The sequence below is a fragment of the Myxocyprinus asiaticus genome, chromosome 6 (genome assembly GCF_019703515.2).
Source record: "Myxocyprinus asiaticus isolate MX2 ecotype Aquarium Trade chromosome 6, UBuf_Myxa_2, whole genome shotgun sequence".
Taxonomy (NCBI): Eukaryota; Metazoa; Chordata; class Actinopteri; order Cypriniformes; family Catostomidae; genus Myxocyprinus; species Myxocyprinus asiaticus.
The window spans coordinates 18976491-19002731 of record NC_059349.1 but is presented as its reverse complement, the minus strand read 5'-3'; the positions used below and the strand labels follow the sequence as shown (position 1 = coordinate 19002731).

Genomic DNA, 26241 nt, shown 5'->3' with positions numbered 1-26241 from the left:
TTTTTTTTAATACTTAGCCATTTCCAAACCCGAGTACTGTATGTGCTGATGAACAGCAATGCGAACAGTAGGCGTGTAAAATATCAATCATGTGCAATAGTACGGCCAAACACCAACACTGCACTGATGCAAATAATAATTTGATTGTTTGCAACACATTTTGTATTATTGATTTGAACATGACAGACATTACAGAGGTCTGAACCGTCACAAGGTCCCTCATATGTGCCGAGTTGACATTAATGACATGCTATAAAAGTCAAACGATGGCAGTTGTATCCTAATACATTTAAAGCAAAAAGATAATTCTCATGTTTAATGATGCGCCCCTTTAAACTTTCAGCAGAAGATGCAAGGTTAAATTACAGCCTAATGCAATGGATAGAGTATTTCTCTACCCAATATGCGTTTTTTCAACAAAATGATGGTGCACTCTTGATTCAACAAATATTATGCTGCTTAAAGTTTGTTTACAGACCTTTTATTTTCATGCAACTCACACTCCAAATAAAAGGCGTGTGTAAATGTGACAGGGAGGTGCGGCCAGGGGAGTGAGAAAATGCGAGGGAAAGTTCCACCCTCGTTAAGGATAACAAAAGTTCGAGTTAAAACATGGTCACGTCGTGCATTCAGCTGCAGGCACCGTATGGATGAATTCTCGCAGTACACGAGATCTGAGAGTGGATATACTGGACAATGTACTGGAAAAATGAACAAACAACATCGAAAGAGAGTCCAGGCAAGAACACCGTAAGTGAAGTGAAATCTGGATTCAGATGCCTTCTCTTCTTGTCTCTTATTATTTTATTTTGCGTAATTTAAATTTTTATATATATATTTATTTTCTTCATGTTATATTAATAAATCCTGATAAGTGCTCATGTTTAAATGATTAGGAAGATTTGCAGTAATAGCCAAAACAATGACAATAGTGAACTTGCAGAAAACCCCAAAGCGAAAGCTGCTAACACTATTTCAGTTTTATTTTGCATCACTCTCTAAACTGAATTAACTACGCTTCTATTTATCAACTCGACCTGAAACAGCGATCACTTCTCCGAGTGTGAATGACGGCACCATCCTCAGCTGTGCTGCAGGCAACGCCTGTGTGCAATTAAAATAAATTGACTGATCGAGATTTGTTTCTTCTTTGTCAAGGAGACAGTCGGCTCATTCAATGAGAGTTTGGAAATAGTTTCAAAGCTGTTTTTTTAAATGCGCAGTTTTTCCGCAGTGAGTTAAGACATCGAAATATAAGGGAAAACAGAACATCTTGAAGGCGGCAGAAAAGGCTTTTGACATTACCTGAGGAGTCGTAGCGCTTGAAATGAAGAGGATGACGCTTTTGTGTTTCTGTAGAAAGGAAAGGTTGTCATGGTTTAAAAAAAAAGGCGAGTGGCCGTTAATGGGTCTCTCGAGCGCGGAGGTTAAAAGGCGGCAGCGTTGACGAGAGCTCGCGACTCGTCTGTATTTGTACTGTGTTCATCATGTCCGCGAGCTGCACACCTCACACCATACAGGCGCACCAGCAGACAGACGAAGCGGTATTTTGGAGCTGGGGAATACCACTTTTCATTATCTCCCCCCCATTATTATTTTTTATTATTTTACTCAAGGCCATACCAGTTTGAGGGTCACTCTTGTCTTGCCTGTTGCTGGCTAAATGTGATTTTATAAATTTTATATATATTTTTATAATATACAAAATGGAATATTTTATTTAATAATAGGTTCTTGTGTTTTTGTTTAAGGGTAAAACTCAAGAGCTGTTTGAAGAAGTATCGTGCTCGTCGTCGTTGTCTCTGTCACCCAGCTCCTCACCTCATGCCATGACAGAGAAAGCCATCTGTACCAGCTGTGGCACTGAGATAGTCGACAAATACCTGCTCAAGGTAAATGTTACATTTTATTTTCCAAAATTCAACTGAGCTGTCTTTCAAACGAGTTTCATGTTCTTGCATTGTGGCGCAATTATAGGACGCTGTGTCCGCGTATTAAACGTCACACATTTAACATGATTGATATTTGTGGTTCTGTTTTTCATTGTCAAAGTAAATATTGAGTTCACAGTTGTAAAAAATGTTTGTTTGGTTTTACCCCTCAGGTGAACGACATGTGCTGGCACGTGAGATGCCTGTCGTGCAGCGTGTGCCAAACATCTCTGGGCAGACACATCAGCTGTTATATAAAAGAGAGGGAGATATTTTGTAAATTGGATTACTTCAGGTAATGAGAGAAATGTTTGCTGACTATTTATTTGGGGGATATTTACATGTCAAGTGTTTTTGTTTGTTTATTATTTTTTAGAAGTGCTTCGCGTGATAACTTGTGTTCATTGCATTTCATTCTTTTCAGTTTTTATTTCTTCGGATTACGAAGTAGGCTATTTTGTTTACAGCTTGTTTATACTAATGACGCCTTTGCATTTTATGAAGGTGATCAATTATTAATACTTTACAAACACTCTTGGGGTGAATCTGAAACACTTAAATGAATGTTCCGGGTTCAATACAAGTTCAGCTCAATCGACCGCATTTGTGGCATAATGTTGATTAACACTTAATTTAGTCGACTTCCTTTTTTTTTTTTTAAAAAAAGAGAAAATCGGGGTTCCATTGAGGTACTTACAATGGAAGTGAATGGGGTCCAACTTTTGGAGGGTTTAAAGGCAGAAATGTGAAGCTTATAATTGTATAAAAGCACTTGCATTAATTCTTTCTTGTTAACTTGTGTACTGTTTGAGCAGTAAAGTTGTTTAAATCTTCGTTTGTACTGTCGTTTTAGGGTTTACTGCATGACATCATGGCAACAAAGTTATAAAATGGGATAACTGTACACAGGAAGTCAGTAAGCGATTTTTATCACATTAACACGCATATTAAGTTTTGTGGCTATACTTTTGAAACTGTGTTTTAACATTTATAGATTGGCCCCATTCACTTCCATTGTAAGTGCCTCACTGTAACTGCCATTATTTATTTTTTCTTGTTTAAGCCAAGACTAAGCTTGGGCTAAGGCATTTGGCATCATTTTAAAACCATGCCAACAACTGATTATGATCGGAAAGTGAGCCACCTGTATTCACCCTATATTTACATTTTATACATTTGGCAGAATTTTAATTGAAAGGTGTGTGTTTTTTTTTAAAATCCAGCTTTCAGTGCATGTGCATAAACCCTTGAAATCGAAGCCATTGTATTGCCTTTGTTAGCAACAGAGACATTGACTATAGTTTCACCTTTTTCCCTCTTAAATTTTATATGGACAATAGTGAACCAGTGTTTTCATTCCATCTGTTTTTGTTTGTTTTTTTTAAGTTTATGGCATGCTACATATCTGCCAACACTCCCTGTTGGCCTTGCTTTAATAAAAAAAAAAAAAAAAAAAAAGTGACAAGCTTGTTTACCTTTTTAAGCATGAAAGTTTATATAAAAACTTGTTTTCCACAGGAAATACGGGACACGTTGCGCTCATTGTGGCAAGAACATACATTCAAATGACTGGGTCCGTAGAGCAAAGGGGAACACCTACCACCTGGCTTGTTTCGCCTGCTTCTCCTGTAAGAGACAGCTGTCCACAGGAGAGGAGTTTGCCCTGGTGGATGAGAGAGTTCTGTGTCGAGTGCACTATGATTGCATGCTGGACAACCTGAAACACGCCATGGAGAATGGTTAGAAGCACTCACAAAATGGATATTGCACTCACATTTTGATGCTCTTTTTAGAAAATGCAGATATCTTCCCCATTCGTCCTTTCAGTGGTTTAAAATAAACTATAAATGTTGTAAATATAGTTGGTTACGCAATTTGCCTTCTGTTAATCTTCTAATTCTTGCCACATTCAGTCGGCTCATATGGAAACAATGCTTTGCTTTTGTCCTAATACATTTTATTCTGTATCTTCTGCCTTGTAGGAAAAGGAGTGAATGTGGAGGGAGCTGTTCCCTTGGAGCAGGAAGTGAATCAACCCAAGCCAGCCAAGAGGGCACGTACAAGTTTCACTGCTGACCAGCTACAGGTTAACTCTGAAATTCAAAGTTTTGGATTGTCAATATTACCAGATATATTAAACTTGACTCTTGTATTGGCTTCTCCAGATGTAGTCATTTTTTAATAATTGAATGCCGATCTATGCATTTTCAGGTAATGCAAGCCCAGTTTGCTCAGGACAACAATCCAGATGCCCAGACTTTACAAAAGCTGGCAGAAAGAACTGGTCTTAGCCGCAGGGTTATTCAGGTATAATGCAATTTGTCTGTTTGTGAGGCTTGAGGAACACATTAATTTTATGGAGTCCTCTTTAAGACTTTTTTTTTTTTATTTTATTTCCAGTTTTGTGCCATGAATGTACTTTCTAATGTTTTTTTTTTGTAATCAAAACTGAAAAGGACACTCCCATGCCTACACAAGTTTCCAATATCAGTCCTTTGTGTTCATGTCAGAGTCACCATCTCTGAAGCATATTTTATTGGATTGTCATTGCTGAGTCGGTTTTAGTGCTTCCCCTCTTTTTTTTTTTTTTTTTTTTTTTAAATCACCCTACTTTTATATTAACTTGTTCATCACCATAAAAATAGCCATGGAAGCTGGCATGTTGTTAAAATAGCTAACAAACGAACATCTGTCTACTGCTCAGGTTTGGTTCCAGAACTGTCGAGCTCGTCATAAGAAGCATGTGAGCCCAAATCACTCATCCACTGCACCTGTGTCATCTCTGCAGCCTACCAGACTCTCTCCGCCTCTAATAGATGAGCTTCAGTATGCTGCTTTTGCCCCTGTGGACACCCCTATGCTCACTGCTCTACACTCCTATATGGATGGTACTTTATGCTCTGATGGGATATTACTGTACCAGTGATCCAGTGTATGGGGCTTGATTAGTTACGGTAAATATCCTACTTGTACTGTATTTACATATACTGTAGCTGTACATAAACGTATGCACACCCACAGAAACCTAGTCAGGACTCTAATGTTAGATTGTTTAGTGTTTTAAAACTTGTGCTGACAAGATCTCAAATTTTCCTCTTTGTAGTCCACTCTCCCGCTTCACTGGGGCTGCAGCCTCTCTTGCTTCACTCGATGACACAGCTGCCCATCAGCCACGCCTGAGACGCTCACTGATGGGGAAATATTCACACTTCTATTGACTGAGTCTTGATAAAAGACCCGTGCTACTCTTTCATGGGCACTTATTGAAGGATATCTATCTTGAAATGATCTAAAAAGAAAAGATTTCAACATAATTGTGAAAAGAGCAAGAAGTTTTTGTTTAATATATAATATTTATCTATAGAGTGATGGAACAAATGGCTTTTAATTTATTTCTTGTATATGACTGAGCACTTTGTTTTAAAATAAATGTACCATGGAATTCTTAGTTTCTGGATTAGTCAGCACACCGTTTTTGTTTGTTTGATAGTTCTAATGAAACTTAGAAACTGAAGAGAAGCAAATAAAATCTGAATAACATCCACAGGGCTGAGATGAGTGATTTGCTGCTAGTGATTAAAGATTTATTTGATTTAAGACTTATTTTTTTAGATTCACATAATTGTTAGAATCCTGCTAAAGCATTTCTTGTGGGGTGGAATCAGAAGTTAGGAAGTTATACTTAAGCATTATTCCTTTGACTCTAAAGTTTGGTGTGCTCTGGGATGTGGCCACAAGTGTGGCACAGGGTGGCAGCTGCCACCCCAACAAAGACTGTCTTTCTCTCTCTATAGTAAACTAAACCAGTAATTGTGGTGTCATTCACAATTTTATGAAGATTTATTGTGTGCTGTGGAGATGGAAGAAAGCTTGTTTTAAAAATTGTAACCGAAATGTTCCAGATACACCCATAATTGTGCCTTGGTCATTATAATGCTTTACAAATTAGTTTCTTGGGGGACTGACACGCTATCGTATTGAATACTCATTTACGATGAAATGGTTGTGTAAAAGTCACATTTATATGTACAGATATTATGCTTCAAGGTCCTAAAAATTAATTCATTTACTCACCCATGTGCAATCCCAGATGTGTGACTTTGTTTGTTCTGCAGGATACAAATGAAGATTTTTAGAAGCATATTTCAGTTCTGTAGGTCCATACAATGCAAGTGAATGCGTACCAAAATTTTAAAGCTCCAAAAAGCACAAAGGAAGCAAAAAAGTCATCTATAAGACTACAGTGGTTTAATCCATATGTTCAGAAGAGACATGGTTTGGGTGAGACATTTTTAGTGATCCATATTAAGTTTGTTTTTACTATCAATCTCCACTTTCACCTTCACATTCTTTCAAGGTGATTTGCATTTATCGTGTATATCGCCATCTACTAGGCAGGGAGGAGAATTTATGGTAAAAAAAGACTTGAATATTGATCAGTTTCTCACCCACACCTATCATATCGCTCCTGAAGATATGGATTTAACCACTGGAGCATTATGGATTATTTTATGCTGCCTTTATGTGCTTTTTGGAGCTTGTTTTGGTCCCCATTCACTTGCATTGTGAGGACCTACAGAGCTGAAATATTCTTAAAATCTTTGTATTCGGCAGAAGAAAGTTATACACATCTGGGATAGCATGACTGTGAGTAAAATGAGAGAATTTTCATTTTTGGGTGAACTATCCCTTTAAGCAGAATGCTAGGAAATCTCAGTCCCCATTCACTTTAATTGTATGGAAAGAAAAAAGGGCAGCACCAACATTGTTCACATAAGTGTGAGCAAATGAGTGATTTTTCATCATTGGGTTGGCTAATCCTTTAAATTATTAAACCATTTTAAAGATGAAACTGTACGATTTCTTAACCATGATTAACTACGAAGCCAAGAGCAATTAGTACTTTATAAATTCAAAAGAAAGTGCTTCATAAGCACTTCAAATAAAATCTGCAGATGCAGTTGACCTCCTGCTGATAGTGCACAATGCAAGATCTGGGTGGATGGTGATTGCCCTTTATTTCCCCCTGTGTGTCTTCTTCCTGCGAGTCTTTCTGAGGATCTTTCTTAGCGAGCTGGTTGTATAAAATGGTTGTGAAGCTGATCCGTCGTTCTTCTCTAGATCTAGAGCTGTAAGTAGACATAAGGACGATTAAACGAATGTGTGTGTGGGGTTGAGTAGCACAGTGTTCGCTTTCGAACCAAAGGCGATCTTCATTGACTGTCTTATTTTGTTACTATAACAATATTCCTTTAGGGTTAAGTGTGTATGTAGCCAGCTAATGACTTCTGATGAGAGACATTGAAAACAATACAAGATGTGTTGAAGTTTTAATGCATCTTAATGGTAGTTTAATTGAGAGAATTAAGATCGGAAATAACATGTTTATTAGTGAGAGATTCATCACAGCTGTGCCATTTTGTTTGACAACAAAGATAAAAAACAGCCTTCATGAAAAATCCCTAACTGTTAATCTAGAAATGAAATTGGTTTGTGAAATTGCTATACAGTATTCTATAAATAGTTTTATTCATTTACATATAAAAATAACAATTACACTTTGTAATACAAAAAGTACAAATAGAATAAATATTCATTCAAAGAACATATACAGTTATAAATCTGTATCTGAAACTTTAAGATGTATCTCAAAGTACAAATGAACCTATAAATATCTTTTGAGAATGGCCGTTATGTATATAGCAACATTTTCCATTTCTAGCTCCAAATTATTCTCAAATAAAGAAAAAATAAAACCTTAATTTTGTACAAGGTTGTACTTGCTTGCACCCCACCCCCACCACCCCCACCCCCCCTGAAATCTATGCCCCTGCATGGTTACAGTAAAAGTGTATACTCTGAACCAAATTAATCTCACCTACTCTAATCCTAAAGGCAGCATTTTAGACATGCTATATTGTCTGTCCTTCTCTAAACCAGATAACTCACAGCAAGAAAATGTTTTGAAGCCCTTTGCTAATTTCAGACTGTGCTTAATATCTTTAAAACCTATGAGGGCATACAGATCTGTATTTTGAGCTGGAAAACTTGACATGCACTCAGCTACTGGTATATATTATTCCAAAACATGCTGGCACAACACACACACTGATGTGTTCATTATTTACATGTAAATAAATCAAACCACTATCTGTGTTTCATCACGACAATTTAACAAACATTCAGTAATTATCACCATTACATTTTAACAAAGAGCTGCACAGGAACAGCTGCACGAAAGACCCATAATAACAAACCAAATATATATTCCTCAAATTCAGAGGAATGTTTCTTTCAATTACTCTGAACCGGAGATATATAATCTTATAAATGTGGCTTGAAGTCAACATTTCAACATTCCTAACATATGATCAAAAATTATTTTAAAACTGATCTGGAAGACTATCAAACAGCACTGTTACAGTATTTACTGTACATTTATTTTTAAACTGTGATATGGATTAGAAGAAAACCAGCATTTAGAACTTGAGATAAAAGAAAACAGAATGTTGCAATATATGTAAAATACAAATAATGACTTTCTGGATACATATTGAGTACATGATCTGGGCTCTTTAATGCCCCGTTTTATCCTTCTGATATGCAGTTTTCCCACTGCGGTACAAGAATAACTGTTATCGCTTGTTACCTCACCATCATAGCTGCAATGCTAAATGTATTTCAATTATATATTTTTAAATACTATATCCATAAATACACTACTATTCATAGGCTACAGATAATTATAACCAGAACTTATAGCAATCAATGAGCAAAAATACTTTAACTACAAATGCTTCATATTAAACTGTATTTAAATGCATTTAAATTGTGTATATACAGTATATATATATATATATATATATATATATGTATGCAAATTGTTACTGTAGAAAGCACGCATTTTCAAGTCAATGGAGACTTAAAAGCAATTTTATTCTCAGATTAGTATTTATCTGTGGCTGTAAAACCAGCACAAATTATATGAAAAAAAAAAAAAATATATATATATATATTTTTTTTCATCTTAAAAGCAAACATGTATAACATATCCCATTATCTCTCAGGTTCTCAACTCTCAAGCTTTATCACCAAATGTTTTGTTAATTGGCCATTGATGCCAAATCTCAAAGGAATCTTTTAACATCTTAATCATTGACTGATTAATAATTTTACTGCTCTGACAGTCACAGAATAAGGCAGCAGTCAGTAGTAATAGGCAAAGGTGTAGTATTCAGTGTAGGGTCTTTATCAGAAAGGCCAAAGCTCTGTGTCCAGGACAAGTGGCTGTTACAGTGCAGAGAGTCTTTGGTCTTCTATCTTCAGGTGGATAGTCTCGTCATTGCTTCCCTTAAGTCTCAGCTCCCATTACGAAACATTTTGTAGCCATTGTCCATTTCAACCCATATGTAAGTTAATGCATGTTAAGTATTTAAGTTGAGCTATGACATTCTCGTTAAGTTTGGAGAGTATGATCCTCATGTCTTTCTTGGGCTCTGTTCGGCTCTTCCCAGAATTCTTTTTAGGCCAGGAGACATGAGGAAAGGCTTGGCTGGTGTCCCGTCGTTTCTCTCTAAGTCTTCGCCTGAGATTACCATGCAGTGTTGCAAGATCGAGAAGAAAAAGAAACAGCAGTCAGGAGGAAACAGTGAGAGGTTACAGTGCCATAGGGAATAAAATGTTTAGAACTGAAATAGAAGTCTTCAGTTTAGAGAATGCAGCTGAATTAGTCAGAGATATTTATGCACAAAGAGAGAAAGGCTACAGGCAGTATATTTCAAGCAGGATGACTTTTTAAACAGAGAATCTTGGGGTGTGGGACACTAGAACAACTTAAAGGGACAGTTCTCCTAAAAATAAAAATTCTATCTTCATTTACTCATCCTTATGTCATTCCAAAACCATGTAACTTTCTTTTGTAGAACACGAACAGATGATGTTCATCACGAACAGATGTTGTTCGGATGCCATAAAAGAAATACATCGAATTTGTAAGCTAAATTCTTTTGAAGCCATACAAGAGCTTTATATGAGGAACACGCTGATATTTAAATCATTATTCACTTAAAATCTTTCCATCCGCCACAGCTCTCATATCTCAATTCTTCTTCAGAGAAATACAAATATGGCACGAAAAAAACATGTCATTCCAAGTTTGATGCCAAATGTCATTGGTTCTTGCGTGTCTTGTAACCAAACGTGCACCAGTTTGAATATGTAGAAGTGCGCATGACATTTGAGAGCTATGGTGGAGAAGATTGTAGGTGAATAAAGGCTTAAATTTTGGTCTGTTGAATACACAAAGCAATCATATGGCTGCAGAAGACCTGGATTGTAGTGCACAAGTCCTATGGACTACTTTTATAGTGCCTTTTTTGTCATTTTTTGAGCTTGATTCATCTTTGTAAAACAGCACATTCTTTAAGCGTATCCTTTTGTGCCCAATGGAAGAAATCCGGGAAAGTAATACGGGATTGGAATAACATGAGAGTAATTTAATGATGACAGAATAATGACAACAAGCACTTTCATTGTGAAAATTCTGTCGAAATGTATAAATTATTTTTAGTAATATATTTACTCAAGCCCCGCAATTCCTGACACTGAATATTATCAAGTATAATTTCAAAAGGAATGATAGTTGGAAAACTCACAGAAACAAAGGAACAAGGTGTCCACACACATTGCATAGACGCTGAAGAAGCTGTGTGCAATTAAGTAGGAGCCGAATATTACAGTCTGTCAAAGAAAGAGAGAGAACTGCCAGTCAAAACACCATTTGAGTAACAAGTCCAAGTCTAAAAAAATACATAACTATAACATAAATATAAAAAGACATTTCTCACCAAGAGAGGCACGCAGTAGTAATTCAACACCGGAACTTCCTCTTGGATGAAGGGTATCTTGCGTGTAAAGAGGAGGAAGGCAATAACACCTGCAAGACATAACTGATTGACCACTAAACCAAAATCATCAGTAGTAGACTGGTGCAAAGTTCAAAGTGATATAATGTTACACTCTCATGCCCCCTTGTGGTCAATGTAACCATGTACCCAAGCCCACTATAACCATGCCTAATAGCAGCTGTAATCATAATACCCTTATGTGCTAGTGACTAACTAAAACAGCATATAAAAAAACAATTATTATTTGTTTTTTTTTAAGTGTTCATATTTTGCACTGCTAAAATTGTAAGTATAATACTAAGGGATTTAAAGTAATAGTTCAGCAAAAAATAAAATTCTGTCACCATTTACTCACCCTCAGATTATTCTAAATGCGTATGATTTACTATTTTTACATGGAAAACAAGAGGAGAGGTTTAGAAGAATGTTCATGCTGCTCTTTTCCATACAATGAAAGCATATAATGACCACAGGCTGTCAAGTTCCAAAAAGGACAAAGAGGCACCATAGAAGTAGTCCATAACTCTTATGTTACATTCAGAGTCTTCTGAAGCTATATGCATGGTTTGTGAGGGGAAAAGACCCAAATTTATAGTAGTTATTTACTGAAAATCTTAGCTTATCATAGCTCTCAAATCTCATTCACATATTTAAACTTGCCTTGTTGCATTCAGTCACATGTCAACCAATGCTGTTTGGCATAACTGATGATAAACCTGGTCCAATGGGTCTTCATGTTTCATATTTGAATATACATGCACTTAAATGAGATTTGAGAGCCACTGCAGAGGATTTTCAATGAATAACAGCTTAAATTTTGATATGTTCCTTACAAAATGCTATCATATACGTTTAGAAGACAAGAATATAGCACATGAGTTCTAGGGACATATTTTATACCACTTTTATGTCCTTCTTGGAGCTTGACAGCATGTGGTCACAGTATACCTTCATTGTATGATAACCAGAGGTGTCAACATTGTGCCAAGTAACTCCTGTGTTCTACAGACGAGAAAAAAAAAAAACATACGGGTTGGAAACAACATGAAGATGAGTAAATGACTGCAGAATTTTCTTTTTTAGGTGAACTAATCCTTAAAAGTCAAATGAAATTAATTATAAAAAGGAACTTTAAGACAACACTTACCAACACTCCCTGATATCAATAGTTTCCCCAAAAAGAGCAGGAAGTCTGTTACTTTGTCCAATACTGCCACCCTGCGGTGGAAGAGAGGAACTTCAGTTAGAGGATGGCCAGTGCCAATAGTCTCTAGGATGCTGATATGTGTATTCTCACCTTACTACATTCCTCATCAATAAAAAGAATGCCTCCCTCGCTGAGGTGCAAAAGTTCTTTCCATAAATGGCAATCTAGTGTGAAAAACAAGGTAAACACTAATGAGTGACCACTATGTTATACCATCAGTAGCGTGAAATATCCGGTACATTTATTTGTTTATCTGATTATCTAGAATGGGTGTCTCTTACCATTATGTAAGCGTTCCTGTTTATGAAGCGTATAAATCGGTCCAGACACCAGAAGCAGCACTTCAGACAGCAGAGCAGAAAATGTGCAAGCACATTGTGAGCTCCTAAACTCACAAACAAAAAGCAGAGTCAGCATACAGCAAGTGAATAATCAGATGTTGGGTTTCTCCAGGCACACTGAGGACTCCTTTGGCGATATGGTAATATGGATTTATCTCAATTCTCGTTTAATAATTCTAAAAATGAACAGGCTGAGGTTAAGACAAATGTCTTGACCTCTGTCCTTGATCTGATTTGACATCCCCAACCTTTAAGTTTGTGGTCCAGGTACTCCAGAACGACACGGATAAGTTGAACCACAGCTAAGATGAGTGAGCCAAAAGCGAGAGACCCTGTGTGATACCTGCATTCAACACACACACACACACACACACACATTAATGACACTGCTGAATTTATATACATTATATTACTTGCAAAGTTTTAATCAGTGCATTTAGAGTACCGTAAGGCCCTGGCAAAAGAGGAGAATACTGGGCAGGGGGGAATGTCTGCAGGCTTCCTCTTGGCCCAGTAATAGGAGGCGAAAGCCCCAGCAATGGTGCACTGTCCCAGAGCGATGGTGAAGTTAACCAGCCAGAGGAAGACCAACAGATTACAAAGCTGGAGGATGAAGATGTAGCGATGGTACAAGCTCTCACCACCATAAAAGGCAAAAAGACACTGAGCTCCTGGACACTGTTTTGTGATGTTAGTCCTTTTGAAGTTCTGTTCATAAGGAACAAGCACAACAATGGTACATAGTCATGTTAGTAAGATATTGAAAAAAATAAAATATTTTTCACTTTGTCATATTTGTCTCAACATAAAGCAGGAATGCTGCTTTTTAGTGACTTGTAACAATTATGTTGAGATTAGAATACGATTATTGATATGAGCATTAATATTTTATTTTATTTCTATAATTTATATTTTATATTTTACATTCACCTGGTCCAACTGATTACTCAAACATTTGTTAAATTCTGTTAAAAATGTTAAAACTACCCCCAAATGTAAAAATAGACAAATCCTATGAAATTTTCCCCCAATATTACAAAATATAATACAAATTAGTGTTGTTTTCTGCAGATCTGTAATAAATTTTGTTGAATATCTACAGAAGAACATAAACTACCACCTACTGTATATCATTCCCAAATCATCCTATGATTATAATGTTATTTTTGACTATTAAAAAAACAACAAAAACAAAACAGAAACCGTAATTACTTGCACAATTCGTGCACAATTCTCAAACACTAAAATATATATTGAAAGCTGTTAATAAAATGCTTTGGTCTGTTCGAATATTCTATTCTGATTGGCAGGAATGCATGCATTAAAACCGTTTAATGCAGAGGTTGTTCCAGTCAGTTTTAATCACCATTCTATATTAATGTGGCTACTCTGCTGTCCTCCGTAATGACACATATGACTAATATAGCTGCCCTGCTCAACATGTGCTCCTATAGACCAATCCTATTGTTTACCAAAATTTCAGCACATGCACAGAAAGCTGATAGACTGTGTTAGATCTGACAGATTAGACGATTAAACGAAAGTACGACACAAAACCTTCATAAATACAGAATTATTATTAGCTATACATTTATTATAATGATATGAGTTGATAACATACCTGTAATAATGTTTGCTTTATATGTTTGCTGCAAAGCCGTGAGTTAAAATGATCTCCTCAGTCCAGTCAGCTCTGTTGATGGCTTGAAGCCACAGCCGTCTACGAGAACCCTCGAAATCATTTTTCAACAACGGAATCTGATAAAAGTTTACTGTTTGTGCACGATTTCTGCCACCACTTCAGTGTGTGACGTAAGTGGTGATGTTGTCAAAGGATTGGTCTAAAGCCACTAGAGGGCACCCCGCGATCACACGTCATTGACTGTCTTCTGAATGCAGACTGTTTCCCACTTTATTTTTCAATGTAACCAGGGTGCCGCTATTATAAAACTTGAATGTGGACCTCTTCTGGTATAAGCCACTTCCAGCTATTTTAGCGATACAAAAATACTACATTATGCTGCTTTATATTACAGGCTGGCAATATATGTCGTCATATTATTATCATTAATTCCTATTTTCATAAACACCTTGGTTTAGACATTGGCGCATATAGTTTAACCGTTTATCGCATTTTGCCATCGTTTCATCACACACTGTTGCAAAGGCAGAATGAATGACAGATCACACACTTTACACAAGCAAGAGAGAGGAGAAGAAAGAGCAGAAAGCTGCTGGAAAAATGCTGCTTCCACTTCCTCTCCACCAAAACTGCATATTGTTTAATCTTGGCAAAATATTACATGCATTATTCTCTCTATTCTTGTCAGAGAGCATTTTCTCTTTCTTAGCAGTGTATAGTAAACAGACATGCAGATCGGATAGGCATGGCTTATGAAATATCACCTTTGGAATTAAATAAATAAAGGCATCATCGGAGATTATGCAGGTACATATGAATAGAGGTCTACATGGAGACATAAAAATGCTACATTTTCACGCTCTCTGTAAAGTAAGCAGATTTTATTATTGTCTCTTTGATACAACACACTAACAAGTGAATGATTTACTTACTATAAATGCTGACGTTTGAAAATTATCTGACATTAGATTATTATTCTGCTGTACATCATGTGGTTGTGTGATAGTTTATAAGTTTATATCACTAAATTATGGTATTATTATCTTTCTAATTATTTATATTGCAGCTAATGACCACGGAACTTTGTCACACTCGCCAGAAATGCAGCCTTTTGTTTATTTCAGTGTTGCAAAATGAGGTGGATAACACGCAGCTTTTTGCATTTTGTTATCATACAGGGCCACCTCGAGATTTTATTCTTAATTCAATCAATCGTGCAGCCTTAATGGATACCATATGGATGTCTCAGAGGTCAAAGACTGCAGGTTTAGAGCGTTTTGGATGTTTTTCCCCTCATCATGTACAGTGAGTGCCACTTTTACAACTGTCACGTCAGCAACGCGATTTTTCCTCACGTCGTGTATTAAAATCGTTTAATGCACACCTAGTCGTGGATTATCCCTTACTTAATTTATTATAAAAATGATTTTATTCTCTGAAATATTTCCATTAATATACAATTATATATTTAAATACACACACAGTATTTATATGTGTGTATATACACAATGCATTCAGAAAGTATTCAGACCCCTTAATTTTTTTCACATTTTGTCATGTTGCAGCCTTATGCTAAAATGCTTTAAATAATTTTTTTCACATCAATCTACACTCCATACCCCATACTGCCAAAGCAAAAAACAGATTTGTGATAACTTTGCAAATTTATTCAAATGGAAAAACTGAAATATCACATTGACTTAAGTATTCAGACCCTTAACTCAGCACCTTTGGCAGCGATTACAGCATCAAGTCTATTTGGGTATGATGCGACAAGCTTTGCACACCTGGATTTGGGGATTTTGTGCCATTTTTCTCTGCAGATCCTCTCAAGCACTGTCAGGCTGGATGGGGACCGTTGGTGGACAGTCATTTTTAGGTCTCTCCAGAGATGTTCAATTGGGTTTAAGTCCAGGCTCTAGCTGGGCCACTCAAGGACATTCACAGAGTTGTCCTTAAGCTACTCTTGCGTTGTCTTGGCTGTGTGCTTAGGGTCATTGTCCTGTTGGAAGGTGAACCTTCGGCCCAGTCTGAGGTCCTGAGTGCTCTGGACCAGGTTTTCATTAAGGATATCTCTGTATTTTACCGCATTCAACTTTCCTTCAACCCTGACCAGTCCCTCAGTCCCTGCCGCTGAAAAACACCCCCACAGCATGATGCTACCACCACCATGCTTCACCGTTGGGATGGTATTGCACAGGTGATGAGCGGTGCCTTGTTTCCTTCAGACATGACACTTGGAATTGAGGCCAAACAGTTCAATCTTCATTTTATCAGACCAGAGAATCTTGTTTCTCACAGTCTGAGAGTCCTTTAGGTGCTTTTTTATGTGTCTTGCTCTGAAGAGAGGCTTCTGTCTGGCCACACTGCCATAAAGCCCAGATCGATGGAGTGTTGCAGTGATGGTTGTCCTTCTGCAAGTTTCTCCTATCTCCACCCATGATCTCTGGAGCTCAACCAGAGTGATCATCGGGTTCCTGATCCCCTCTCTTACCAAGGCCCTTCTCCTCTGATTGCTCAGTTCGGCCGGGTGGCCAGCTCTAGGAGGAGTCCTGGTTGTTCCAAACTTCTTCCATTTAAGAATGATGGAAGCCACTGTACTCTTCAACGCAGCCAATATTTTTTGTAGCCTTCCCCAGATCTGTTCCTCGACACAATCCCGTCTATGAGCTCTGCAGGCAGTTCCTTTGACCTCATGGCTGGGTTTTTGATTTGATATGCATTTTCAGCTGTGAGACCTTATATAGACAGGTGTATGCCTTTCCAAATCATGTCCAATCAATTGAATTTACCACAGGTGGACTCCAATCAAAGTGTAGAAACATCTCAAAGATGATTCAGAGAAATGGGATTCACCTAAGCTAAATTTCAAGTGTAATAGCAAAGGGTCTGAATGCTTTTGTCAATATGATATTTCAGTTTCTCTTTTCAATAAATTTGCAAAGTTATCAATAATCAGTTTTTTTTTGCTTTGTCATTATGGGGTATAAAGTGTAGATTAATGTGAAAAAAAAAATAGTTTAAAGCATTTTAGCATAAGGCTGCAACATAATAAAATGTGAAAAAATTGAGGGGTCTGAATACTTTCTGAATGCACTGTATATCTCACATTATATATATATTTATAAGATCTGGCATTTTTTTCCTTTTATGAAGGCATTTAAAAAAAAAACATGTTGTGTCATCCTGTGGAGGCGGAAGCGTGGCTGAGCGCCATGCTGTGGAGAGTGAAGCAGGGGAGATGAATGGTAATTGATTTCCACCTGTGCTTAACACCTGTCTCAGTGAGGAGTGATTGGGGCTTTTAAGGAGAGGAGACAGCAGCAGTTGAGAGAGCCCAGCTGTGAAGCTACATGTGTGTTGGCCGCTGCCGTTTATATTTATGTTGAAGATATATACTTGTTGCGCTTGAAGTGAACATGGTTTTTGTGTAAGATAAAAAGATATTCTTGTGATGGAACCACCATTTCATGCTTCCTCATTTCCTGAACCTCAGGGAACACCGATTACATTGGTGCCGAAACCCGGGATTGAGGGAGATACATCGTCATGGAGTCCTCACCATTGGCAGACATCATCAAGACCCTCACTGGCATCCACCAGACTCAACACCAGGCCCTCCTGGAGCTTCGAGTGGAACAGGAGCAACGTTTCAAGGCACTCCTGCAAGCCCAGGCGGAGGACTGACGGGAGTTCCAGAGCTTGCTATCGTGTGGTACTCCAGCAGCGACACTGGCCGCGGGACCCCCACCTCAGATCACCTTGGCCAAGATGGGTCCCCAGGACGACCACGAAGCCTTCACTGAGCTGTTTGAGCGGGCCACTGCGGAGTCGGGCTGGCCTCAGACGCAGTGGGCGGTCCGCTTGCTGCCGCTTTTGTCGGGGGAAGCTCAGCTCGCGGCCCAACAACTGCCAGTGGCTAACCTGCTGGAGCACCTGGATCTGAAGTGGGCCATCCTACAGCAGGTCGGCCGGAACCCTGAGCAACATCGTCAGCGCTTCCGGGCGCTGACCTATGGGGAATTTGCTGCCCATTCGCTTTCATCCAGCAGCTCCGGGATGCCTGCCGGAGGTGGTTGATTGCAGACTACCACGACGACAGGGGAATTATCAATTTGGTGGTGCTGGAACAGTTCGTCGACCGGCTGCTCAAAAGGACCATGGAGTGAGTCCGGTGCCACCACATGACGTCGCTGGAGGATGCAGTCAGCCTGGCTGAGGACCACTTGATAGCATATCCGGGAGACGGCCAAGCTTTTTCTCTCTCTCTCTTCTCCTGCTGTCTCTTACCCTCCCCTACCTTGCCCTGTTCCCGTCTCTGCTCCCCGGAGATGGGGGTTTATTCCCCCAAACCATGCTCTGTGGGCCTGGGGCTCCGGGCACCTCTACCCCACCTTCTGTGCCTCCTTCCCTTTACCGCCAAGTTGGAGAATCTATAGCTGCAGGTGCAGGGGGAAATCTGGGCCAGTGTGCCAGAGCTGGGCCACTTCCAGGACCAATGTTCGGTGATGGATGTGGGCGTGTCGGTCTGGGTCCCCAACATGCCACATACCAGCCCCGATCGAGCAGGGACATACCAGATACCTGTGAGTATTCAAGGGGGTACATATCGAGCCTTGGTGGATTCGGGTTGTAACCAAACCTTGATTTACCAATGCTTGGTTCAACTGGAGGCTTTGGGTACAGCACGTAGGGTGAAGGTGAGGTGTGTGCATGGGGACGTTCACAAATATCCCTTAGTGCCCATGGCCATTCAATTTCAGGGGCAAAAATATAGAGTAGAGGCAGCGGTTAGTCCTCGTCTCACCCATCCGCTGATTTTGGGTATGAATTGGCTGTTATTGGGGAGATTATGTGTGGATGGGTCCTGCATCAAAGTGTCTCGGTGTGTGGTTTGCGATTCACTGGCTGGGGAGGCGGAGCCGGGGCCATCTGTGTCAGCTCCGCATCAGGATGACGCAAGGGAGGGGGAAGTTCCGGCTTTCCCAGCTCTTAGAGAATTCCCTGCTGGGGATTTCCCTCTGGATCAATTGCAAGATGAGATGCTTAAGCACACCTTTGATCAAGTGAAAATGATTGATGGTCAACGCCTCCAGCCAGACATTACACTCGCATATCCATACTTTTCTATTATAAATGATAAGTTGTATCGAGTGACTCAGGACGCTCAGACAAAAGAGCATACAACCCAGTTGTTAATACTGAAGAGATGTTGTGAAATGTTCCATAATCCAATGGCAGGTCACTTAAGGTGAGATAAAACACTTAATCGTCTAAAGGCCCTTTTCTATTGCCCGGGCATTTGAGGAGATGTTTGCAGGTGATGTGCGGCATGCTGTGAATTTCAGCTGGTGAATCCGTCAGCCACACTAAGAGCGCCTTTGTGCCTGCTTCCTTTGATCGAGGTCCCCTTCGAAAGAATTGGTATGGACCTCGTCGGGCCGTTAGAGCAAACGGCACGCGGACATCACTTTGTGTTGGGTCTGGTGGACTATGCAACACAATATTCGGAAGCAGTGCCTCTACGCAACATTTCAGCACATTTTGTTGTGGAAGGTACTCTTCAGATTCATCTCCCGAGTGGGGATTCAGAAGGAAATCCTCACTGATCAAGGTACTAATTTCATGTCATGTACACTACGCGAGCTGTACAATTTATTGGGTATTAAATCGATTCGGACAAGCGTGTACCACCTACAAACGGACGGTTTGGTCAAACAGTTTAATCAAACCCTGAAAAACATGATTCAAAAGTTCCTGCACGAAGATTCTCGGAATTGGGATAAGTGGCTTGAACCCCTGTTATTCGCAGTGCGAGAGGTCCCGCAAGCCTCCACGGGGTTCTCTCTGTTTGAATTATTGTATGGGTGTAAGCCTCGCAGTTTATAACAGGGGGGCTCGGCTATGGGATTTTACATTGGGAGATAAAGTCCTTGTATTCCTACCCACATCAAGCTCTAAATTACTCACAAAGTGGCAAGGGCCCTATGAGGTCACACAGCGAGTCGGGGAAGTCGATTATGATGTTACGCGTAAGGATAGAGGCGGAGCACATCAGATTTACCACATCGACCTCTTAAAACTATGGAGAGAGGCAGTCCCCGTGACTTTGGTGACAGTGTTCCTGGAGAGGGAGGAGCTCAGTCCGGAGGTGAATTAAAAAAAATCACCGATAGTGTCACCCCAGTTCCCTGTGGAGACCACCTCTCATCATCCCAAATCACGGAGGTTGCCAGGTTGCAAGGAGAATTCTCCAATGTGTTCTCGCCTCTTCCTGGTCTTAAGAATCTCATACAGCACCATATCGAAACGACCCCCAGGGGTAGTGGTACGCAGTCATCCCTACCATTTACCCGAACACAAAAAAGATAGTGCGGGAGGAATTGAGGGCTACGCTTGACATGGGGATAATAGAAGAATCCCACAGTGATTGGGCCAGTCTGGTAGTCTTAGTCCATAAGAGTGACGGGTTGGTCCGGTTTTGTGTGGATTATAGAAAAGTGAATGCGGTGTCTAAATGTGATGCGTACCCAATGCCTCGCATTGACGAACTGCTTGACTGGTTGGGTGTGGCTCATTTTTATTCGACACTGACTCCCATGTTCAGAGAAAAAAACGTCATGGTTACTGGTGTAACCTCCGTTCCCTGATGGAGGGAACGAGACGTTGGTGTCGATGTAGTGACACTAGGGGTCACTCTTGGGAGCCCGAGACACCTCTGGTCTTTGATAAAAGGCCAATGAAAATTGGCGAGTGGTATTTGCATGCCACTCCCCAAACATACGGGTATAAAAGGAGCTGGTATGCAACCACTCATTCAGGTTTTACGCTGAGGAGCCGATATAAGGTCCGGCCATTTCAGTGGGTAGTTCAGCGTTGTGGCAGGAGGGACCAACATCTCGTTCCCTCCATCAGGGAATGGAGGTTACACCAGTAACCATGACGTTCCCTATCTGTCACTCACTCAACGTTGGTGTCGATGTAGTGACACTAGGGGTCCCTATACAAAACGCCACAAGGCTCAACTGTGTTACGTGAACTGGCGGTGTGTGGTGGGCAGACTTACTGTGTGACTCATAGCCAGCGCACCAAGTCGACACGTAACCTCCCCCAACATAGTTATGAGTGTCGAACGGCCCTTTTTGGGGACAAGTCGACTACCCAGAGATAGAGACAGGCTTAACCCAGTCGTGGCCTCTTTCCCCTTCTCTTTTTCCACTCCCTAAAAGAAGGGGATTATCCGACGGGCCGCCAGGTCTAGTCCGAGGGTGTCCCTCCCAAGGGGAGGACACCGCGGAGACCACACCTCACCCAAGAGAGGGGGGGATATTTAAGTGGAAGAATACATCACATGGTCTTTCCAACCATGTGGAGAGCCTTCAAGGTAGATCCTGCCCAATGGGGGAGGAGTTACTACAACATGGAGACTGGGGCAGAGGGGCTCTGCCCAAGGAAGACGCAGTCTGCCAGCAGGGAAACGAACTAGCGGAAGATATAGATCGCATGGGGTTAGCCTTACAGGGAACTGCCACATGCGGAGCACCTACCCCAGAACCAGGCTCTTAGTTAGCGCGTGTACTGGGCCGGCAGCAAGTCTCTCCGAAAACTCGACTGCCACAGGGCTCGGAGGAAGTCAACCAGGGAACAACTTTTGTGAACACTACTGGGAATTAACAGCGCATGTCTTCAGCTCAAAAGGAGGTGGAAGGCGCTATGTGCAAGCGATACACCCAGCCGGCTATCCCGGGCTTATCCGCTTGTGTTGCGTGCCACTACCTGGGACGAAACCGGTTCCACCAGGAGGTTGTAGAACCTTGCCCAGGTGTTGGGTGTTGCCCAGCCCGCTGCTCTGAAAATGTCTGTTAGAGAGGCACCTCTGGCCAGGGCCCAAGAAGCCGCTACACCCCTGGTAGAATGGGCTCGTAGCCCTACCGGGGGCGGCATGTTTTGGGCGAGATATGCCATAGTTATGGCGTCAATGAGCCAGTGGGCGATCCTCTGCTTGGAGACAGCGCTTCCTTTCCGCTGTGCACCAAAGCAGACAAAGAGCTGCTCAGAGATTCTAAAGCTCTGCGTGCGATCCAAATAGATGCGTAAAGCGCGCACCGGACACAGCAATGACAGGGCTGGGTCTGCCTCCTCCTGGGGCAGCGCTTGCTGGTTCACCACCTGGTCCCTAAAAGGAGTGGTGGGAACCTTGGGCACATAGCCCGGTCGTGGGTCTCAGGATCACGTGAGAATAGCCCAGACCGAACTCCAGGCACGTTTCGCTGAGAGAGAACGCTTGCAGGTCACCTACCCTCTTGATGGAAATGAGCACAGTCAGGAGGGCAGTCTTCAAGGAGAGTGCCTTAAGCCTGGCTGACTGCAAAGCACAAAGGGGGCTCTCTGTAGACCCTGAAAAACTACAGAGGTCCGATGAGGGAACGAGGCGTGGCCTGGAGGGATTCAGCCTCCTGGCGCCTCTTAGGAACCTGATGATCAGATCATGCTTCCCTAAGGACTTACCATCGACTGCGTCGTGGTGTGCTGCTATGGCAGCAACATACACCTTCAAGGTGGAAGGGGACAGCCTCCCTTCCAACCTCTCTTGCAGGAAGGAAAGCACTGATCTGACTGCACACCTCTGGGGGTCTTCCTGACGGGAAGAACACCACTTAGCGAACAGACGCCACTTAAAGGCATACAGGCGCCTCATAGAGGGAGCCCTAGCCTGAGTGAACGCGTCCCGTCCAGGGGCCAGACATGGAGATTCCAGAGGTCTGGGCATGGGTGCCGGATGGTGCCCCTTCCCTGAGAAAGAAGGGTCTTCCTCAGGGGAATTTGCCCGGGGGGAGCTGTCACGAGGAGCGTGAGGTCCGAGCACCACGTCTGGGCGGGCCAGTAGGGTGCTTACCAGGACGACCTTCTCCTCATCCTCCCTGACCTTGCACAGGGTCTGTGCGAGCAGGCTTACTGGGGGAAAACGCATATTTGCGAATGCCAGGGGACCAGCTGTGTGCCAGCGCGTCTATGCCGAGGAAGGCCTCGGTGAGGGCGTACCAGAGCGGGCAGTGGGAGGATTCTTGGGAGGCGAACAGGTGCACCTGTGCCTGACCGAATCGACTCCAAATCAGCTGGACCACCTGAAGGTGGAGTCTCCACTCTCCCTTGAGGGTAACCTGTTGTTACGGCGCGTCCGCCGAAGTGTTGAGGTTGCCCGGGATGTGAGTGGCTTGCAACGACTTGGTGCTGCTAACTCCGTTGGAGGAGACGGCGGGCGAGTTATGACATACAGCGGGAGCGCAGACCGCCTTGGCTGTTGACATATGCTACCGCTGCATGCTGTCTGTCCGAACTAGCACGTGCTTGCCCTGGATCAACGGCCGGAACCTCCGCAGGGCGAGCAGAATTGCCAGTAACTCGAGGCAGTTGATGTACCAACGCAGCCGCGGACCCGTCTAGAGGCCGGCGGTTGCATGCCCGTTGCCAACAGTGCCCCAGCCTGTTTTGGAGGCGTCTGTCGTGACCACGAAGCGCCTGGAGACCAGTTCTAGGGGAACACCTGCTTGTGGAAACGAGAGGTCGGTCCAAGGGCTGAAAAGACGGTGACAGACCGACGTAATGGCCACGCGGTGTGTCCCGTGGCGCCATGCCCGTCTCGGGACTCGAGTCTGGAGCCAGTGCTGAAGCGGCCTCATATGCATCATCCCGAGCGGGGTGGCCACCGCCGAGGATGCCATATGCCCCAGGAGCCTCTGAAAAAGTTTCAGTGGAACCACTGTTTTCTGTTTCAACACCTTCAAACAGGCCAGCACCGACTGGGCACGCTCGTTCATAAGGTGCGCCGTCAAGGAGACTGAGTCCAACTCCAAACCGAGAAAAGAGATGCTCTGAACCGGGAGGAGCTTGCTCTTTTCCCAGCTGACCCGAAGCCCTAGTCGGCTGAGGTGTGAAAGCACCAGGTCCCTGTGTGCGCATAACCCGTCTCGAGAGTGAGCTAAGATTAGCCAGTCGTCGAGATAGTTGAGAATGCGAATGCCCACCTCCCTTAACGGGGCAAGGGCAGCCTCTGCGATCTTCGTAAAGATGCGAGGAGACAGGGACAGGCCGAAAGGGAGGACTTTGTACTGATACGCCTGACCCTCGAACGCGAACCGCAGGAAGGGTCTGTGTTGAGGAAGGATCGAGACGTGAAAGTACGCATCCTTCGGGTCTACCGCCGCGAACCAATCTTGATGCCGGACGCTCGCCAGAATGCGTCTTTGCGCCAGCATCTTGAATGGGAGTCTGTGTAAGGCCCGGTTAAGTACTCGCAGGTCCAAGATTGGCCGCAACCCACCGCCTTTTTTCGGTACAATGAAGTAGGGGCTGAAAAACCCCTTCTTCATCTCGGCTGGAGGGACAGGTTCTATCGCGTCCTTCCGTAGGAGGGTAGTGATCTCCGCGCAAGGTAGCAGCATTTCCGTCTTTCACCAAGGTGAAGTGGACACCGCTGGACCTGGGCGGATACCCGGCGAAGTGAATCGCGCAGCCGAGTCGGACGGTCCGGACCAGCCCTCGTGACGGACTGGAAAGCGCAAGCCATGCGTCCAAGTTCCGCGCAAGGGGGACCAAAGGGACAACGTCATCGGATGTACCGGCAGGTGGGGCCTTGCGGCGAGGCGGAGCTCGAGGTGCCACAGCACATTGTGGCCGTGCTGAGTCCGAGGACATTGAAGTACTTACCTGGCTCCTTGTGACCACCCCCGGAACAGCCTGGGACGGGGGAGGAAGAGACCTGTCCTCGTGTGGCCATCGTCCGCCCGAGAGACAGCGCCGTGACCTCCGTCGCTCGGAGAGCGAGGTCAGTCGCCGAGCGCAGTTCCTGCATCAATCCCGGGGCGGAACTACCCTCGTGCAGTTCCTTTAGCGCCTTGGCGGACTTGCAGGAGAGCCATGGCGTGCAGGGCAGAGGCGGCTTGTCCAGCGGCACCGTAGGCTTTGACCGTCAGAGACGACGTAAACCTACAGGCCTTGGACGGGGGCTTTGGGCACCCGCGCCAGGTGGCGGCGCTCTGCGGGCATAGGTGCACTGCGAGCGCCTTTATCCACCGTGGGATTGCCGAATAGCCCTTGGCCGCCCCACCATCGAGGGTAGTGAGAGCGGGGAAGCTGAAAAGATCGGGACCGGGCAGTAAAAGGTGCCTCCCGCGACCTTGTCAGCTCTTCATGCACTTCCGGGAAGAAAGGAACGGGGCGGGGCGTGGCTTTGAGCGGTGCCGCGAGCCCAGGAACCAATCACAGAGCCGCGAGGGTTCAGGGAAGAGCTCGCGGCTGTCCGGGAAAGCATGTAGTCATCTCCGCATCAGCCTGTGACTGGGCGATCGACCCCGTAGGGAGGAGCCCAGCTGAGGCTTCCGACTGGACGAGCCCGCTCTCCGATGCTGCGCTCGAGAGCTCATCACTTTCGCGGGCTCCGAATAAGAGGTCGAACTCGCCATGAGACGAGCTGGCGGACTCACCCGGAAGCCCGATCGGGGCAGACGAGCGTGCTGGGGAATGGGAGGTCCGCGGGGGGATACCCGGCAGAGGCGGTCCCATTGGGGTCCCCAAATCGCCCCCAGTGCTAGCCGCGCTGGTCTCAAACCTGTGGGTAAAAGGACCGAGGCGAGCCGCGACCGCAACGTTGCCATGGACATATTCTCGCAATGAGAACGTGACCATCCACGAACGCTGTCTCCGCGTGAGCAGTGCCCAGACACGAAAGACAGTGATCGTGACCGTTAGAAGGCGAGAGATAACGAGCACAACCAGGAATAACACACAATCGGAAAAGCATCTTTAAAAAGACGCGTCTTTAAAAAGACGTTCCGTGTGTGCGCTCTTTTAGAGAAATATATACTCTTTTAGAGGGGAAAAATGCTCTTTCAGAAAATATACTCTCTAGTTTTTCTGCCGAAGCGCCCAGGGGCGTTCTCTGCAGTGCACCAGTACAGAGGAGGGAGAAGCCGCTGAAATGCGCCGTCAGATCCAGCAGGTGAATGAACAGTAGTATTCAGCTCAGCGAGCATGACCGTTCGGCTCCGAAGAGAAAATCTGAATGAGTGGTTGCATACCAGCTCCTTTTATACCCGTATGTTCGGGGGAGTGGCATGCAAATACCACTCGCCAATTTTCATTGGCCTTTTATCAAAGACCAGAGGTGTCTCGGGCTCCCAAGAGTGACCCCTAGTGTCACTACATCGACACCAAC

The 26241-nt window shown here is 43.2% G+C and overlaps 2 protein-coding genes across 2 annotated transcripts in view; one reads left to right on the top strand and one right to left on the bottom strand.

Moving 5' to 3' along the window:
* The first annotated feature begins 604 nt into the window (after nt 1-604).
* Nucleotides 605-7708, top strand: LOC127442806 (LIM/homeobox protein Lhx8-like). The gene is made up of 8 exons (XM_051701011.1): nt 605-750; nt 1752-1892; nt 2105-2226; nt 3450-3670; nt 3914-4017; nt 4143-4238; nt 4636-4885; nt 5035-7708. Exons 1-7 carry the CDS (start codon nt 697-699, stop codon nt 4855-4857), a joined length of 960 nt encoding a protein of 319 aa, XP_051556971.1. The 5' UTR covers nt 605-696; the 3' UTR covers nt 4858-4885; nt 5035-7708.
* A 6-nt stretch (nt 7709-7714) lies between these two features.
* Nucleotides 7715-26241, bottom strand: part of slc44a5a (solute carrier family 44 member 5a) — a 111451-nt gene continuing 92924 nt past the window's right edge. Inside the window, exons 15-22 of the mRNA XM_051700986.1 lie at nt 12831-13093; nt 12634-12728; nt 12326-12429; nt 12135-12208; nt 11985-12055; nt 10778-10866; nt 10586-10670; nt 7715-9516 (exon numbers count right to left, since the gene is read on the bottom strand). Coding sequence (XP_051556946.1) covers nt 9410-9516; nt 10586-10670; nt 10778-10866; nt 11985-12055; nt 12135-12208; nt 12326-12429; nt 12634-12728; nt 12831-13093 — 888 coding nt within the window. The 3' untranslated portion in view covers nt 7715-9409. The remainder of the gene's footprint in view (nt 9517-10585; nt 10671-10777; nt 10867-11984; nt 12056-12134; nt 12209-12325; nt 12430-12633; nt 12729-12830; nt 13094-26241) is intronic.

Excerpts from the sequence above, each read along its gene's own strand:
- LOC127442806 (XM_051701011.1), top strand. The coding sequence starts at position 697 with ATGTACTGGAAAAATGAACAAACAACATCGAAAGAGAGTCCAGGCAAG. Across the intron at positions 3,671-3,913 it reads GAAACACGCCATGGAGAATG|GAAAAGGAGTGAATGTGGAG; the intron begins GTTAGAAGCACT and ends TCTGCCTTGTAG. Across the intron at positions 4,018-4,142 it reads TCACTGCTGACCAGCTACAG|GTAATGCAAGCCCAGTTTGC; the intron begins GTTAACTCTGAA and ends ATGCATTTTCAG.